Genomic DNA, 15,632 nt, shown 5'->3' with positions numbered 1-15,632 from the left:
CGCTCCAGAAGGTGTTGCTCAAACCAGTGTCAAACTCCTACTACTGTGCTGTGCAGTGCACGTCCTGTGCGCATTTTCCCGCACTCACCTGCCCGCTCTCTGACAGACCGGGTATTCACCCGAGGTTTTGCATTCTGCATATCCTAACACTTTGCCTATGTATGGACCAGACACACAGTTACAATTTTAAACATCTTACAACAGTTACAACATTTGTTACATTTCAATTCTATTACAATATTACTTGACATTTGACATCAACATTAATATTCACATTGAAACTTATTTACAGTTTCCTTAACATAATGGCATGAAACAAAAAGAATTGAAATCAGAACATCAATTACGCAAGTTTATCGTAAAATCAAATGGAAAAGAGCTACTTATATGTACGATAGTACAGAGTCGTCGTCGTCACATTATGTGCATCCTTTCATGTATGAAAAAGTAATAGTTAATAAAATTATGATTTGTTGTATTTTTAGGATTCCATACCTCAGTTTGTAAATAAGAGAGAACGGTTATTGGATCATTGTGTGTATGGTGTTTTATGTCAAAATTTTGATACATAATAGTTCATCAAAACTTAGAGTACTTCGTGTTCACCTAGGATTGTGAAATTTGGAAGAACTGAGGTTTTACTGTACAAGAAAGAGAAAAAATCAGAAAATCATTAATTTGTGATTATACCACGTGAAAATATATTCCTGTAACAGCTTTGAAGGTGTTGGAATTCCCAGGACCAATATCAACATTGATAATGGGCAAAAATCGATGAGATCATAGATTACCAGGATGAATGAATTGTGTACACACACAATAATGTTTTTACAGAACCTGCAGACCATGTGTCCTACTTCCACCTGGCCAATTTTTCATTTATCCTACACAAACACTGAATTCAATAATTCATAATGCTATGTTCCTACGAGGTGTTCATACTAAAGCATTGCATGCTTTTGTATTAGCTTTCCTGCATCTGTAGATGTGACTTAATCAGTTGTGGTAAGTTTACACAGACTGTAGTGTCTATGAAGGCGTGACTCAGCCGAGCACAGAAAGTAGTGAAAGACCATCTCCTAAAAAGTAGTACTGTAGTGAGTTCAGTTTTTGCTGCTTTGTTTACATGTCCTAGTTGAAAAAAAATTAACTAACTGTAGTCGGGCATGCCCTGTGGGAATGCACCTTTAAGGTGCTAGTGTGAGCTGAATTTTCATGGACTGCAACCTGTGCGAAAGAAGCACCATGACATATTTTGTGAGGTCATCAGCATGAGGGCTCATGTCTCGTAACATACCAGTTTGATTTGGGAGAACTGTATGGAGGAGTAACAGTGTGGTATGATATGAGCACGGAACGTGTCACACACACACACACACACACACACACACACACACACACACACGCGCGGTTATACTTGTGCAAGCTTTGGGAGCCAGTGGCTCCTTTGGGCAGAAGAGTCAATGGGGAAAGAAGAGGGTGAAGCAAAAGGACTAGAGAGGTTCAGGAAAAAGGGTAGATTTCAGAAATGTCACCCAGAACCGCAGGTCAGGGATGACTTACCAGACGGAATGAGGAGGATAGATTGATTACTGGGGGGCTGCACTGGATGAGAATCTCTACAGTGTTTTCTATGAAGATCTGTCTCAAACACAGTATGAAAAAGAGTGAGACACTATCGAAACAACACATACCGTAAGGGGGGGGTGACTTTGGGACACTCTTTTTATTTTTATTCATGTGAACCAGATAAAAATGATTCAATCTCAGATATATTTACTACCATGTGTAACTGCACTCTTTGGTTATATAACAACATACAAGCACAAACTAAATACTAAAGTATGACATAATTACAGTTAAAAATAACTGTCAGTGTCACCCCACAATGCGGGGTGACTTTGTGACAGTCTGGTTTTTATACTAAAACTAATAGGAAAATAATACAGACCCAATTTAACCCCATAAAACTTTATTTTAACATCATGAACAAATAAATTATGAAAATGAATTTTAAATGCTAGACTTTGATAATACTAATAGCTATTGTTTCAGGCATTATATCTCAACAACTTGACAATAAACTTGGCCCTGTTAATCTACACCATTCACTTGAAATAAACCTCTGTCACTTATTTGTTTGGGTGGGTTTATGCTGTACAAAACTACTTCTGCATCATAAAAAATGGCGTCAGGCTTTAATGGCCATTTCCAACTCTTCTTTGATCTCTCCATAACAGAGACAATGTAACCACCAACCTTTTTCTCAATGACTTTCCCCGAGATAAAATTACCATCAAAATTTACAACAGCATAACATCCAACAGAAAAGTCTGTGTTATTGGCTTCTTCAGTGGCAAACGGTTCTTGATTTACACAGTTTGTTTCATCAAAAAAGTTGTCTTCATCAGAATCAGACAACTGTTCGTGTAAAAAGTCCAAATCAGTATCATCAGATTCCTGTATAGAAAATGTTTCATTGACATCAGTTTCGTCGCCTGACTGACTCTTCTTTCTTTTCTGCTTCATTCTCATCTTTCCTTGTTTGTTTGCACCAGTTGTCATGTTTTCCTCAGTTTGGTTGTTTTCCACATTTAAAAAATCTGCTGTTCCAATGCTCCTCCCCGCTGGAACACGTAACTTATTACGTCTTTTCTTCTCTTTTGGCTTTGTCTCCTCTTGCCTTCTTTTCTGCAGCTCCTAAAGAAATGATTCTTCAATGTGGTCTGCCATATCATCCATATTGTTTTCTAGATTAGCTTTAGGAAGACTTGACAAAACTGCTGTTTGTTTAGTGGAAAAATTTCTGTTTTGCGGAAACCAGACTTCAGATTTTTTTTCTACGTTCGATTCCATGGCTTCCACAAGCTGCTTTAACAGACCAATAAACTGATCCTTGGGAGCAGATGAGCATCTGCTTCCACAAGCTTCCATGAAGAAAGTATTTCCCTCCAATGGCCTTTCAAAGGGTGGAAAAATGCTACATCTAGAGGTTGCAGAAGGTGGGTTGTGTTTGATGGGTGGGCTATAAATTTGATTTTGTTGTCCTCACACTGATGTAGCACTTCCAAATTGATGTGGGAGCTCAAATTATCTCCTATCAATACTTTGACACCCATTTGTTCCTTCAAAATAGGCAACATGAGAGAAATGAACCAGTCTTCAAAAACCTGGTGATCAAACCACCCAGATTTGGTTCTATTGTATCTAGACTCATTTGGTCCATTCTCAGTCCAAGTGGAACAAATAGTTTCTGCTTTATAATTAAAATATAAAGGTGCTAGATTCCCTGCAGCATTCCCACAAAACATCAAAAATGTGGAAGCCTTTGAAGAGTTTCGAATTTGCTCTGGATATTTGCATCCTTGCTGTGTGATGACCTTTTTGTTTCCTGGGTCATGAACGAGATTGGTTTCATCATAGTTCCAAATTTGTTGTGGAGGTACACCAGCAATCTCCTTCTCAAGATTGAAAAAGAAATCATTAATTACATTTTCATCATTTGAAGCCCTTGAATAGGTAATATTTTTGGCAGTTCTTAGTGAAATGAAACCTTTGTGATCTTTCATAAAAGATTTTGCCCAATCTCCGACAGGAAAATTATTTCCAAAAGCAGGTACTTTTCGCCCTGTCCTATCCAGATAGCTCTTAGCAATGCAGCGAAGATCAAAACAGGTAATTGGAAATCCATATGTAGACATGGCAACCGCATGTACTGCAAATTCCATTTCCTCATTGTCTATAAAAACTTAATGACCACCTGGTGTTCTCACTGGTACTGCTGATGCAACTGGAACATTTCGGGCCTCTTTTGTTTTCAGCCACAGTGTGTTCTTATGAACTTTGTACTTCATAAGAACAGATAAATTAATATTGTGCATTGTAATAACATATTTTCATAGTAATTCCGTTTATGAGTAAGTTACTGACCTGCAGGAAGCTTCTCTGTGATAAAAGTTTCTCCAAAACCTGTTTGACAGCGTCTGCCAGAGTTTCCTCAGTATAATTGCGGTAGGAACAACTCCCAATCCTTCTCGCATATTTCCTCGGCATGTTTGACTGTTAATATAGTTGGCTCATTTGACAATAAACTGGGAAAAACATAAAATGTTAGAAAAAAACATTGGGGGGTTTCTTTGTGACAAACTGTATCTGTCAGTCACCCCATCAACCTTCGAAATTTTGGTTAAGTCCGTATAACTTTACATCAAAAGAATATATTTAAGTTCTTTAAACATTAAATGATTGCCAACAAACATGGTTATTAATATAATTACCTGTAGAAACACAAGCGAGTGAGTTGAACGTTTTGCAGTGCAAAGTTAGCAGGTTTCCTCCTGGGAAGAAAAACACACGTTTAAACTAAACCACTGTAGCAGCCATGACTGTTTGTGTAGAAGTGCAAGTGATGACCAACAAATAGCAGCACTTGCTAGGCATCTGACAGAATCACTCATAGCCCTGTGGCAAGCGCAGAAATGGCGCAATATTTGAACTCCTCGAAAAAGTTCATGTCACCCCGGCAGTCACAAAGCCACCCCCGCTTGCGGTATTAAGAACAAAGGTTAATACAACCAAGTACGTTTCAAAAATCCTTTGCAATAGAAAGGTAATCATTCCCTTCAACACAGTATACACTACAAATTTGTTCCCAGTATATAAAACAGGAGTGTGTTCGAAATAAGTGGAAATTGATAATACATAGTATTTGACCCATTTCTGAAAAAACTATTTGATGCAGGACATTAATATTTTTACTGTATGTTACATGATTCTGATAGTCAACTGTACTAAAATCTACTTTATCCATTTTATAGTTTTGAGAAATATTTTTTGTGAACTTCCTAATGGGGAATATTAGTGAATGTAGTACCAGCGGTGGCTTTTTATGTTATGCAGAGTCTTCGAAAATTTCATTCATTTATCTATGATAGTTTCTAATATAATGGGGCATATGTAGTGAAAATTTTAGTTTGTGGGAAATTGACTTTAAAGAAAAAACTTTTGAAATTTGTTACTTACAGTTAATTAAAACTGCCCTGCTGCATATGATGGCTCTTCTTTATCCTCTAGCAAGTTTTCAGCTTCTTTTTCACCTTGAATGTTTGTCTTGCTTTCTTGGCCATATTAGATGCAGACCTGTCTGCATTGGCTATCCTCATTTTATCGCAGTGTTGCAGCCCACTGATCATATTTTCACCAGGATTAATTCCAAGCTTTTTCAGTACCCAACACTTTCCAATATTACCACAATTGAATGTAATAACAGCATCATGAACTCCTAGTTTCATTGTGAAACATTCATTTGGGTTCTGTGTCTGCCCATGCAGAAATTTCCTTAGGAGGTCAGGATGAGCCAAGTCTCTGAAAATAGGTTTAATTGCTGTAATAACAGCAGAAGCAGGAAGAGAATGCTGGTGAGTTGCCTGAGCCCTATTGTATTTGCACCACGAATTTTCTCCTGATGGACACAATCCACGACATGGCTTATCACCAGTAGAGGACTTATGGAAGAATAGGACCCAAACTTCTCTCTTCATTGCCTCACAAAGTTCCTTTATTTCTCCTAGTTGCCTGCCCATAGTATACCTGCAAGTTTTCTATTTCAGTTTTTTTTAGTTAACCGACCCTGTCTGGTCAACAATTTTCCATCTTCTAATTTTTTTCCTCTCATATCAACAGCTAGTTTTCTCAGCCCTGTTCCCAAATGTTTTTGAACATGGCCTACACATTCTATTTTGCTAATAATGTCATCTTCATGTGGCTTAGAGCTCACCACATTGTTGTATGCCTTATTGTCTTCATTGCCCAAATATTTGATATACTGTATGCCTCTTGTTTCTACAGAGCGATGAAATATTTGTTGTACTCCATGAACTTCCATACCACCACTTGTTCCTTTAAAAATAGCCACACAGTTGTGTTCTTTATGTTCATTGACTTTACAACATTTGCAATATTTAGACATTATCTCCACATCTAGCACTTTATCGGTGTCTACACTCGTGGCAGTCACTACTCCGTTCAGAGAAGTTTGTCCTCTTTTCTGCCAACTTCCATCAAGTCCAACTGCAATATCCAAACATCCATCATTTTCTTCCACTGATTCCCTAGCAGCCAGTTTCATGCTTTCCTCACTGACCTCAATACAGCTTTCTCTGATATTGCAGTCAGTTTTTCAAATTTGGTGGTTGATGTAAGTTCATCACTGAACAAAATATTCTCCTTGCAGCCATGCCCTTGCCAATGGATCGTAAGGCGTAAACTAATCTAATATTGATTTTATAAGGGTCATTTGCATCTGGTTTTGAAGAACTTTTAAATGAGATCACAGCTGAGCATTTAGTGCAAATTAAATCCAAAGCAATTGCTAGACCTTTTCTCCCACTGGCACTCTCACAAATTTTCACACTCTGCGACTCGCCACACTGTCTACATTGTACAAATTTAAAAGTTACATATGATAATATTCTCAAATTTATAATAATGTTACTGCACCCCTTGTCACGTACAGTAAATTCGTTGTAACACTCTTGAAATGGTGAGAGCTTCTTTGATGATGCACGTGTTGAAGAATTAAAATTAGAAACATTTTTGCCAGGCGACATAACCTCTTGTACAGAAAGCTTTTTAAACTTGTTTCCTCTAAATTGTCGTTCCTTGAAAATGCCTTTTGGTTTCATCTTCAATAAACACAACAAAACACACGTAGGCAAGCACTGCAAACGTAAGTATAACTACTACTCACGATCACACTTGAACAAAAGCTCTCTCTGTGCTTTTGGCTTCTGCTATTCCCTTGTTTTGTGTCCAGTATTTTTTACTTTCAAGGTACCAGAATTTCTTCTCTTTGTATGTTTGGATAAGTTTCACTAATTTGACTTCAGCTGTTCCTCATTACTTTAGTCATCCTTTTGTTTACTCAGTTTACTGTGTTCAGTGTGTCAGTCAGTCAATTTAACAGGTCCTGTAATTCTTACTCACTTTCACTGCTGATCACAGTGTCATTAGTGAAACTTTCAGTTATATTCTTTTATGCTGCATTTTAATTCCACTCATGAATCTTTCATATGTACATTGAACAGAAGGGGCTAAAGTCTACATTCCTGCTTTATATGCTTTTAAATGCTAGCACTTCTCTTAATCTTTGATTCTTACTTCCCTTCATCCCCACTTTGATACTTGTACACAATTTATATTACTTCTCTCACCCTATATCTTAAAAACCAGCAAGTTTCAGGTGAGTGATTTTTTCTCAAATTCTTTTAGGTCAAAGGGAATTCTTTTTTTAATAGCACAAGATATCATTTTGATGGTACACATTTAGTCCTTAATTGATATATTGTTACTGCTTTGTATGTTGCAGGTCGTCCAATTGTGAAAGGAAATGGTAATTTCCATTACGGCTCAAGTATAGACTACCAACAGCAACAGCAGCAGCAACAAATCCATCAACAACGCCATAATGTTGTTCTGCAGGGCAGTGGAAGTTACGGTAGCAATGTAGGAGCAACACGGTCAAAACTGGTGACACACCCTCAGAATGTAGCAGCTGCTGTGGCCACACAACAGTTAAACTCCTTAATGATGATGCACAGGCCACCTCCATCAGTAACACAAAATCATCCTGGGGCAAGAGGTAAATTAATGTTTGTAACTGTTCGTAAAACAATATCACAGTTTCAGGAATACATAGTTCAGGTATGCCACTGCGGCATGCCATTGATCGGATGTTTACCTGCCGCTCACTGTTCCTTCTAGTAACTTTATTCATCTTCCATTCCCTTCTGTAAAGGAAAAGGAGGGTTCCTCTAGATCTAAATTCTTTTGAGCCCTGCCAGTCTAGCTGGCACTGGCCTAGTAGGACCCCAATTCGGAATAATGTCACTTACGAAAAGTTATTTTTGAACTTGTGCAACAAAGCAGTTGCAATAACAAGAGCTATATGTGTGCAGGGAATGATATTGTTCAGTCTTGGGTTTTTTGTGTATTCTGCAGTACAAAGACGACATACCCAGAGTTGGTGAGCTTCATCAGACTATTCATTAGTGAACAGAACTTTTTGCCACAAAGGTATAAGCAACAATTTTATGTACTTCTGTCAATGTTTACAGGTTGACAGAAATACCTGTTTTTTAATAGTAGTAGTAGTAGTAGTAGTAGTTGTTGTTGTTGCTTTTTTCTTGCAATTCTTATGTAGTCTGTAGGGGTTTGTGACCCACGAGTCTAGCAACTCTGTACACCCCCTGATGTAATTGCTAAAGTAATACTAAAAATTCCTTACTAGATTATTACTTGAAGGTGCTAGATTATCGTACGAGGTCATTTGTGTACACTTTCTAAAACAAAAATCATTGGAACGTAGTGTATTTTGTCAAAAGTTGAGGCTTTTGATAAAATTTGACATTTATATTCAGTCTCAAAAATTCTCTTTGTCTCAGAAATTGTGGAAATATGTATTGTAATACTAGGTGAATAATTTAATATTACTGTAATTGAATTGCTTCATTAGAAGAGTGAGGAGAAGGTAAATAGCTTTAAAACTGTAGTACATATAATCTGCTTACTGATCTTTGGCTTTGCTTTCAGTTGTATGTTGCCTGTCAGTGATGTTTTGTTAATTGTGTATATGAAGTGGTCCTGTTGTGAATTGGTTAATGACTGAAGTTACTTCATCCCCTGTCACAGTGGGATCAGAGTGACCTGGCCATCCATTCTAATTTTACCTGACCCTTTGTCCTTTCCCCCAAGGAAGAAAGTAATTGTGCGGAAAGTAAGGGTAGTTTCCTGTTAACTAAAATTTTGTGAGATTTCCATAAATTAATTCTGGTGAACAGTAAAGCTATCAGTCTTTATCACATGAAAAACAACCAAGAAAACATACCAGAAGTAATGAGAAAAAGGTGTGTATTTTTGGATATTTATTTCAAATGCAAGACAGTATCTTAACCAAAAAGAGAATCAAATATTTCTGGATAGAAAATCGGCAAGCAACTTGTTTCATGAAGTAAAAAAAGATTTAGAAAAAATAATATAAAATCTTAACAACTGACAATGTTCAGGGAATAATTGCTGACCATGCAATGACTCTGTGATAGGAGTGTGAAAAAACTGAAGTGAATAGAGTAGAGTACTGAAAGAAAAGAACAGCAAACGAGGTGTTGAAATTGGCATGTGGTCCTTAATTGGCCCACCTGAGAAGGAAAAATGTGACAAAGACTCTGAATTCAAAGAGTTAGATATGAAGATCTCCTTTATAGGTCAAAGCAACCTGATTTAATGTTAAATACTTTGTGCTTTTGCGTGTATATCAGCAGGTCTAAGAATTTTACCTCATGAAATTAAGTAGTGTCCAGTTTATAGTTTCCTCAAGTGAATTTTCTGATCAAATTCCTAACAGTAAGAAGGTAGACAGTGTGGTGGTAAGCCTTTGCTTGTGTAAATACTTAGAATGGCATAATTGAGGATACGTATAGTACACGTTGGAAAAAATTCTATTTCTGCTATCTGTAGTTTTGGTAAGGCCATATTTCAGGTAATAGAATAGGTGAAAGAGAGGGGGCATTTGTTGTTGAAAAAGTTGTCGAGGAATTGTGAAAAGTAGAAACTGTTTCATATAATTATAGTTCAAAGTACGCTGCTAAGTTTGATTGCTGTTCTTTTATTTTTTAGTAAACACATTTCAGCTGAATTGCTGTCAGATTATCTGTAAGTAAATCGTACATCATTTCTAATTTAATAGGTAATTATAGAATTATTAAACATTTTACTTACCTCTGATGGTTTTCACATCCATGCTATATTGGTGATTGTCACTGTATGTTTTCTTGTTAGATATGTTCCATTGGTGTTACTGTAGCAATAATGATTCGTTATCACCTTATCTGACTTACTACTATATGTAGTTGTCAGATTATGTTATCCGTATTGGTATTTTTGTGGCACGAATTTGCATTAATAATTGGTGTATATGATACAGACATTCAACACATACACAGTGCACTGAAAGCACTGCACTATAAAATGAAATTTACAATAGAACTAGGAAACAATAAAGCAATGAATTTCCTCTGTCACAAATTTGAAATTTATCATAAACCCACTGCAACAGATAAAATTTTCAATGCAAATTCATGCAACCCAAAAGCACATAAATACACATACTTTTATGCTGTGATTAACAGAGTCATAAACTTACCACTTGAAAAAGACACCACACAAGAGTAAAAATCCTGCAATATGTGGCAGAACAAAATGATTACAATCCACAAATACCAAAGTAGCTCAGTCTAAGATACGAAAAGAAGTAACACACTAGAGAAATATCAACAGAACAAAAATTTAAATTTATACCAACTACGTATCTAGAAAAGATATCTAACAATATTAACACACAACAAAAACACAAATTTAAAGTTCGCATACCAAACAGCATACAATCAGGTAAAACAGTCGTAAATATAATTGAACCCAGGAATGTACAAAATTCAGTGCAGACTGCTATAAATTCTACATAGGTTAGATAGGCAGAAACCTCTGTTAGATATTGAGAACACGTTACAGACAGTGACAACAATCCATCTACCCTTTTCCACCACCTAAACACTGAACAGCACACAGTAGATAAAATAGAGCAAGCTTTCTAAATGTTACACAACACTGAAAGAACCACTAATGAGCATTCTGGAAGAGACGGAAATTTATGTACATACATGCCATACACAAAATTTCCACAAAAAATAGTAAAAGTTCAAATTGACCTGAAACACAAGCAGTACATAGAAAATTCTATTGAAATTATCCACCAGGGCAAGTGGATAGATGTATAAAAACAAAAGACAACTAGAGATAACCTTGCTGCTAAATTCAAAACATGATGTAGGTTTGAACAAACAATATTACAACCATGCAGCATCACTAGGAAACCTGTCAACAAGCAGATATAACAACGTATGTATGAAACTTAGGGATCATATAGCACATAAAAAACAAGATATGTTTAATTCCATTTAAAATTGAATACCAAAATCCATCTACAAAGATATCAAAATGACAGCATCCAATGATGCTATATGGACATGCAAAGATAAAAACCTTCCTTACAACAACAATAATAAATAGTACCGCATGTAACCATACGACATTGCTGTCAAACAAGACTGCAACCATTCTTATAACAATAACACTGACAGAATGGAACTAACAAGCAAATAAGACAGTGACAGAACCAGTGATATTGCATGAAAGTCAAAACTGTCAGATGGAGGTAAAATTGTATAATAATAAAATGTAGTTAATAATTACCAATATAATTAGAAATAATGAACCAAAATTATGTACCATGTATTCACAGATAACCTAATGGCAATTCAGACAAAGAAGGCTATTGTAAAATAAAAAAAATCACTTACCAGCTTACTTGGAATTATAAATTACTGTTATGCAAGGTGTGGCTAGAAAAAAAACCGGACTAGTACTGGTGAAACAATAAAACGAATGCAATAAGGCTGAAAGTCGCATGGCCTGTCACGTGACTCTCGCTCCGCCTACTGCTAGAGTTTCATCTGCCTCCTGCACTCAGTCTGCCCGTGGCGTCTGTTTTAAGTAGTTGACGTTTTGTCTGTGCGTCGGAAAATGTTGAGTGTACAGAAAGAACAGCGTGTTAACATCAAATTTTGTTTCAAACTAGGAAAATCTGCAAGTGAAACGTTTGTAATGTTACAACAAGTGTACGGCGATGATTGTTTATCGCGAACACAAGTGTTTGAGTGGTTTAAACGATTTAAAGATGGCCGCGAAGACACCAGTGATGACACTTGCACTGGCAGACCATTGTCAGCAAAAACTGATGCAAACATTGAAAAAATCGGTAAACTTGTTCGACAAGATCGCCGTTTAACAATCAGAGCAGTGTCTGAGTTAACAGGAGTTGACAAGGAAAGTGTTAGGCAGATTCTTCATAAAAGTTTCAACATGAACAAAGTGTGTTCAAAAATGGTTCCAAAGTGTCTCACAATTGAACAGAAGGAACGCCGAAGAATGATTTGTTCTGTCATCCTGGAAAACATTGAAAATGATCCCACCTTCTTACAAAATGTTATTACTTGCGATGAATCGTGGTTTTTTTACTTACGATCCCGAAACTAAACGCCAATCGATGCATTGGAAAACTCCTGGTTCTCCACGACAAAAAAAAAGCACGAATGTCAAAATCGAAATTCAAGGCAATGATGATTTTTACATCAAAGGGATTGTGCACATTTATTGGGTACCAGAGGGACAAACAGTGAATCAGCATTACTACATTAGCGTCCTGGCTACCCTACGTGAGCGAGTACGGAGAAAACGGAACGATTTGTGGAGGAAAAAAGTCATGGATCCTTCACCAAGGCAATGCCCCAGCTCACAGCGCGTTGTCAGTGAAGACGTTTTTGGCAAAACACAACATTCCCATCTTATATCATCCACCCTACTCACCTGATTTGGCCCCCTGTGACTTTTTTCTTTTCCCTAAAGTCAAGTCAGCTTTGAAAGGAACTAGATTTGAGACTGTTGAAGCAGTAAAAGAAAAAGCGACGGAAGTAATGTATGGACTTACCGAAAATGATCTGCAGCATTGCTATGAACAGTGGAAAATTCGTATGGAGCGGTTTAGAGACCGAGGAGGAGAGTACATTGAAGGAGATAACATGAAATTGTAAATAATTGTAAATAAATGTTTTTTCCAGCATCAATCCGGTTTTTTTCTAGCCGCACCGCGTACATGGTGTCCCACCTAAAACTTATATACCTCATGCCTGAGATTCAAGCAACAATGAACTAACTAAAAAGAATAGATACTAGCATTGTTAAAAATATATTGTTGCCCATTTATAGAAAATGCTGGAAGCGGTGGTCATGGACTCCAGGCATCACAGTCTTTGCGTGGTGACATTAGCAGCAACATGTTATTCTGCAAACATGATGATGATTTCTTTAGTAATGTTCTGTTTAAGATCATTTATTGTGCGAGAACTGTCAGCATACACTTCACTCTTTAGTGTGCCCCATAAAGAGAAATCGTACACAGTCCAGGTATCTCTTGGGCCAGGGGCCTCTACTGACAAAGTCTGCTTACCCGAACACATTGGTGATGGGGGCCATACTTCAGTTGGATGTGTGTGCAGTTGCTCCATCTTGTTGGGATACTGCATACAGCTTCTTTCGATCTGTTCATTGTGCATAGAGTGAGTCAAAGGTGTCTAGATACACTGTTTGATCAAAAGTATCCGGACATCCCCAAAACCATAAGTTTTTCATATTAGGTGCATTGTGCTGCCACCTACTTCCAGGTACTTCGTATCAGCGACCTCTGTAGTCATTAGACATCGTGAGAGAGCAGAATGGGGCACTCCACGGAACTCGCAGACTTCAAATGTAGTCAGGTGATTGGGTGTCACTTGTGTTGTACATCTGTGTGCGAGATTTCCATACTCCTAAACATCCCTAGGTCCACTGGTCCACTGTTCCAATGTGATAGTGAAGTGGAAACGTGAAGGGACACGTACAGCACAAAAGTGTACAGGCTGACCTTGTATGTTGACTGAGAGACTGCTGATAGTTGAAGAGGATCATAATTTGTAATAGGCAGACATGTATCCAGACCATCACACAGTAATTCCAAACTGCATCAGAATCAATTGCAAGTACTATGACAGCTAGACGGAAGGTGGGAAAACTTGTATTTCATGGTTGAGCGGCTGCTCATAAGCCACACATCACGCCGGTAAATGCCAAACGACACCTCACTTTGTATAAGGAGTGTAAACATTGGACAACTGAACAGTGGAAAAACATTGTGTGGAGTGGCGAATCACAGTACACAATGTGACGATCAGATGGCAGGGTGTGGGTATGGCGAATGCCCGGTGAACGTCATCTGCCAGTGGGTGTAGTGCCAACAGTAAATTTTGGAGGCAGTGGTGTTATGGTGTGGTCGTGTTTTTCATGGAGGGGGGCTTGCAACCCTTGTTGTTGGATGACATGCAAATGGGAAAGACGAGGATGCATTGGCGGAGGGCAGCACACAGAGGGTGAGAGGAAGAGGAGAAGAGAGGGCATCGCACAGAGGGTGAGAGGAAGAGGAGAAGAGAGGGCATCGCACAGAGGGTGAGAGGAAGAGGAGAAGAGAGGGGGTGGAAACTATCAGGGGGAGGGTGTAGGGTCAATAGGTTACCGTAGATAGAGACTGGGATAATTTCAAGAATGGAGAACACTTTAAAAGGATAACTCCCACATTTGTACTTCAGAAAACCTGGTTGTTGAGGGGAGGATCCAAATGGCTAGGATAGTAAAGCACACACTGAAATCGAGCATATTATGTTCAGCTGGAGGTTGTGCGACAGGCTAGGTTACTTTGGTCTTGGGCTCAGTTTGGTGGCCATTCATCCAGGTGGACAGTTGGTTGGTAGTCATACCAATATAAAAAGCTGTGCAATGATTGCAGCAGAGCTTGTGTATGATGTGGTTGCTTTTACAGGTGACTGGCCTCTAGTGGGGTAGGATAAGCCTGTGACAGTACTGGAATAGAAAGTGCTGAGTGGTTGGATTGGGCAAGTATTGCATGTAGGTCTTCCAAAGGGATACAATTGCTGCAGCAAGGGGCTGGGTTTGGGAGTAGCGTAGAGATGGAATAAGCAGTTTCGGAGGTTGGGTAGGTGATGGAACACAGCTTTAGAAGGTCAAGGGAAGGATCCTGGGTAGGATGTCACTCATTTCAGGGCACGATGATACATAGTGAAAACTTTGGTGAAGGATGGCATTCATCTGTTCCAGTCCACAGTGGTATTGGGTGACAAAGGGGTCTCTCCATAGTAGTCGCTTCTTGGGGATGATGGGAAGAGTGGGGGTGTGAGGCAAAATGGCATGGATGATCTGTTAGTGGGCTAGGTCTGGGGATAGTGCCTGTTGTCTGTGAAGGCCTTGAGAGACGTTCAGCATATTGGGCAAGGGAGTCCTTGTCACTGCAGATATGCCATCCATGAGTGACCAGGCTGTATGGGAGGGATTTGTATAGTATGCTGAAGGTCTCACCACTACTTTTACAGTCAGGCACTATCCCCCAGACATAGTACACAATCAATTTCCTGTGCCATTCCCTCCCCCCACCCCCACCCCCACCCTCTCCCAATCTTCCCATCACTGTCAAGAAGCAGCTACAACAGAGTACCCCTGGGTCACTCAATACCATCTCAGACTGGAACAAATGAACCACATCCTTTCCCAGGGCATTGATTACATATCATGATGCCCTGAAATAACGGATGTCCTATCCAAGATTTTCCCTTGGCCTCCTACAGTTGTGTTCAATTGCCCACCCAACCTCTGCAACATCCTAGTCCATCCCTATGCTACTCCCAATCCCAACCCCTTGCCAAAGGGCCACCTGTTAAAGCAACCATATCATATAGTAGCTCTGCTGCAGTCACTGCAGAGCTTTTTATATTGGTACGACTACCAACCAGCTGTCCACTAGGATGGAATGGCTACCTACAAACTTTGCACAAGAGCTAGATAACCCACCCAGTGACAACATGCAGCAGAACATATCATCATAGATTCCAGTGGCTGCTTTACTACCCCAGCCATTTGGA

General features: G+C 38.6%; 1 protein-coding gene across 8 annotated transcripts in view; it reads left to right on the top strand.

Annotated features, from left to right (window-relative positions):
* LOC124544759 (eukaryotic translation initiation factor 4E transporter) overlaps positions 1–15,632 on the top strand; it is a 282,347-nt gene that overhangs the window by 258,615 nt on the left and 8,100 nt on the right. For 7 of the 8 annotated variants that reach the window (XM_047123432.1, XM_047123429.1, XM_047123431.1 and 4 more), the window contains one exon: positions 7,367–7,639. The exons of the other annotated variant lie outside the window; for it this stretch is intronic. In XM_047123432.1, coding sequence (XP_046979388.1) covers positions 7,367–7,639 — 273 coding nt within the window. The remainder of the gene's footprint in view (positions 1–7,366; positions 7,640–15,632) is intronic. 8 annotated transcript variants of the gene reach the window in all.

The sequence above is a fragment of the Schistocerca americana genome, chromosome 8, assembly GCF_021461395.2.
Source record: "Schistocerca americana isolate TAMUIC-IGC-003095 chromosome 8, iqSchAmer2.1, whole genome shotgun sequence".
Classification (NCBI taxonomy): Eukaryota; Metazoa; Arthropoda; class Insecta; order Orthoptera; family Acrididae; genus Schistocerca; species Schistocerca americana.
The sequence above is the reverse complement of the archived record's forward strand: the minus strand, read 5'-3'. Positions and strand labels throughout refer to the sequence as shown.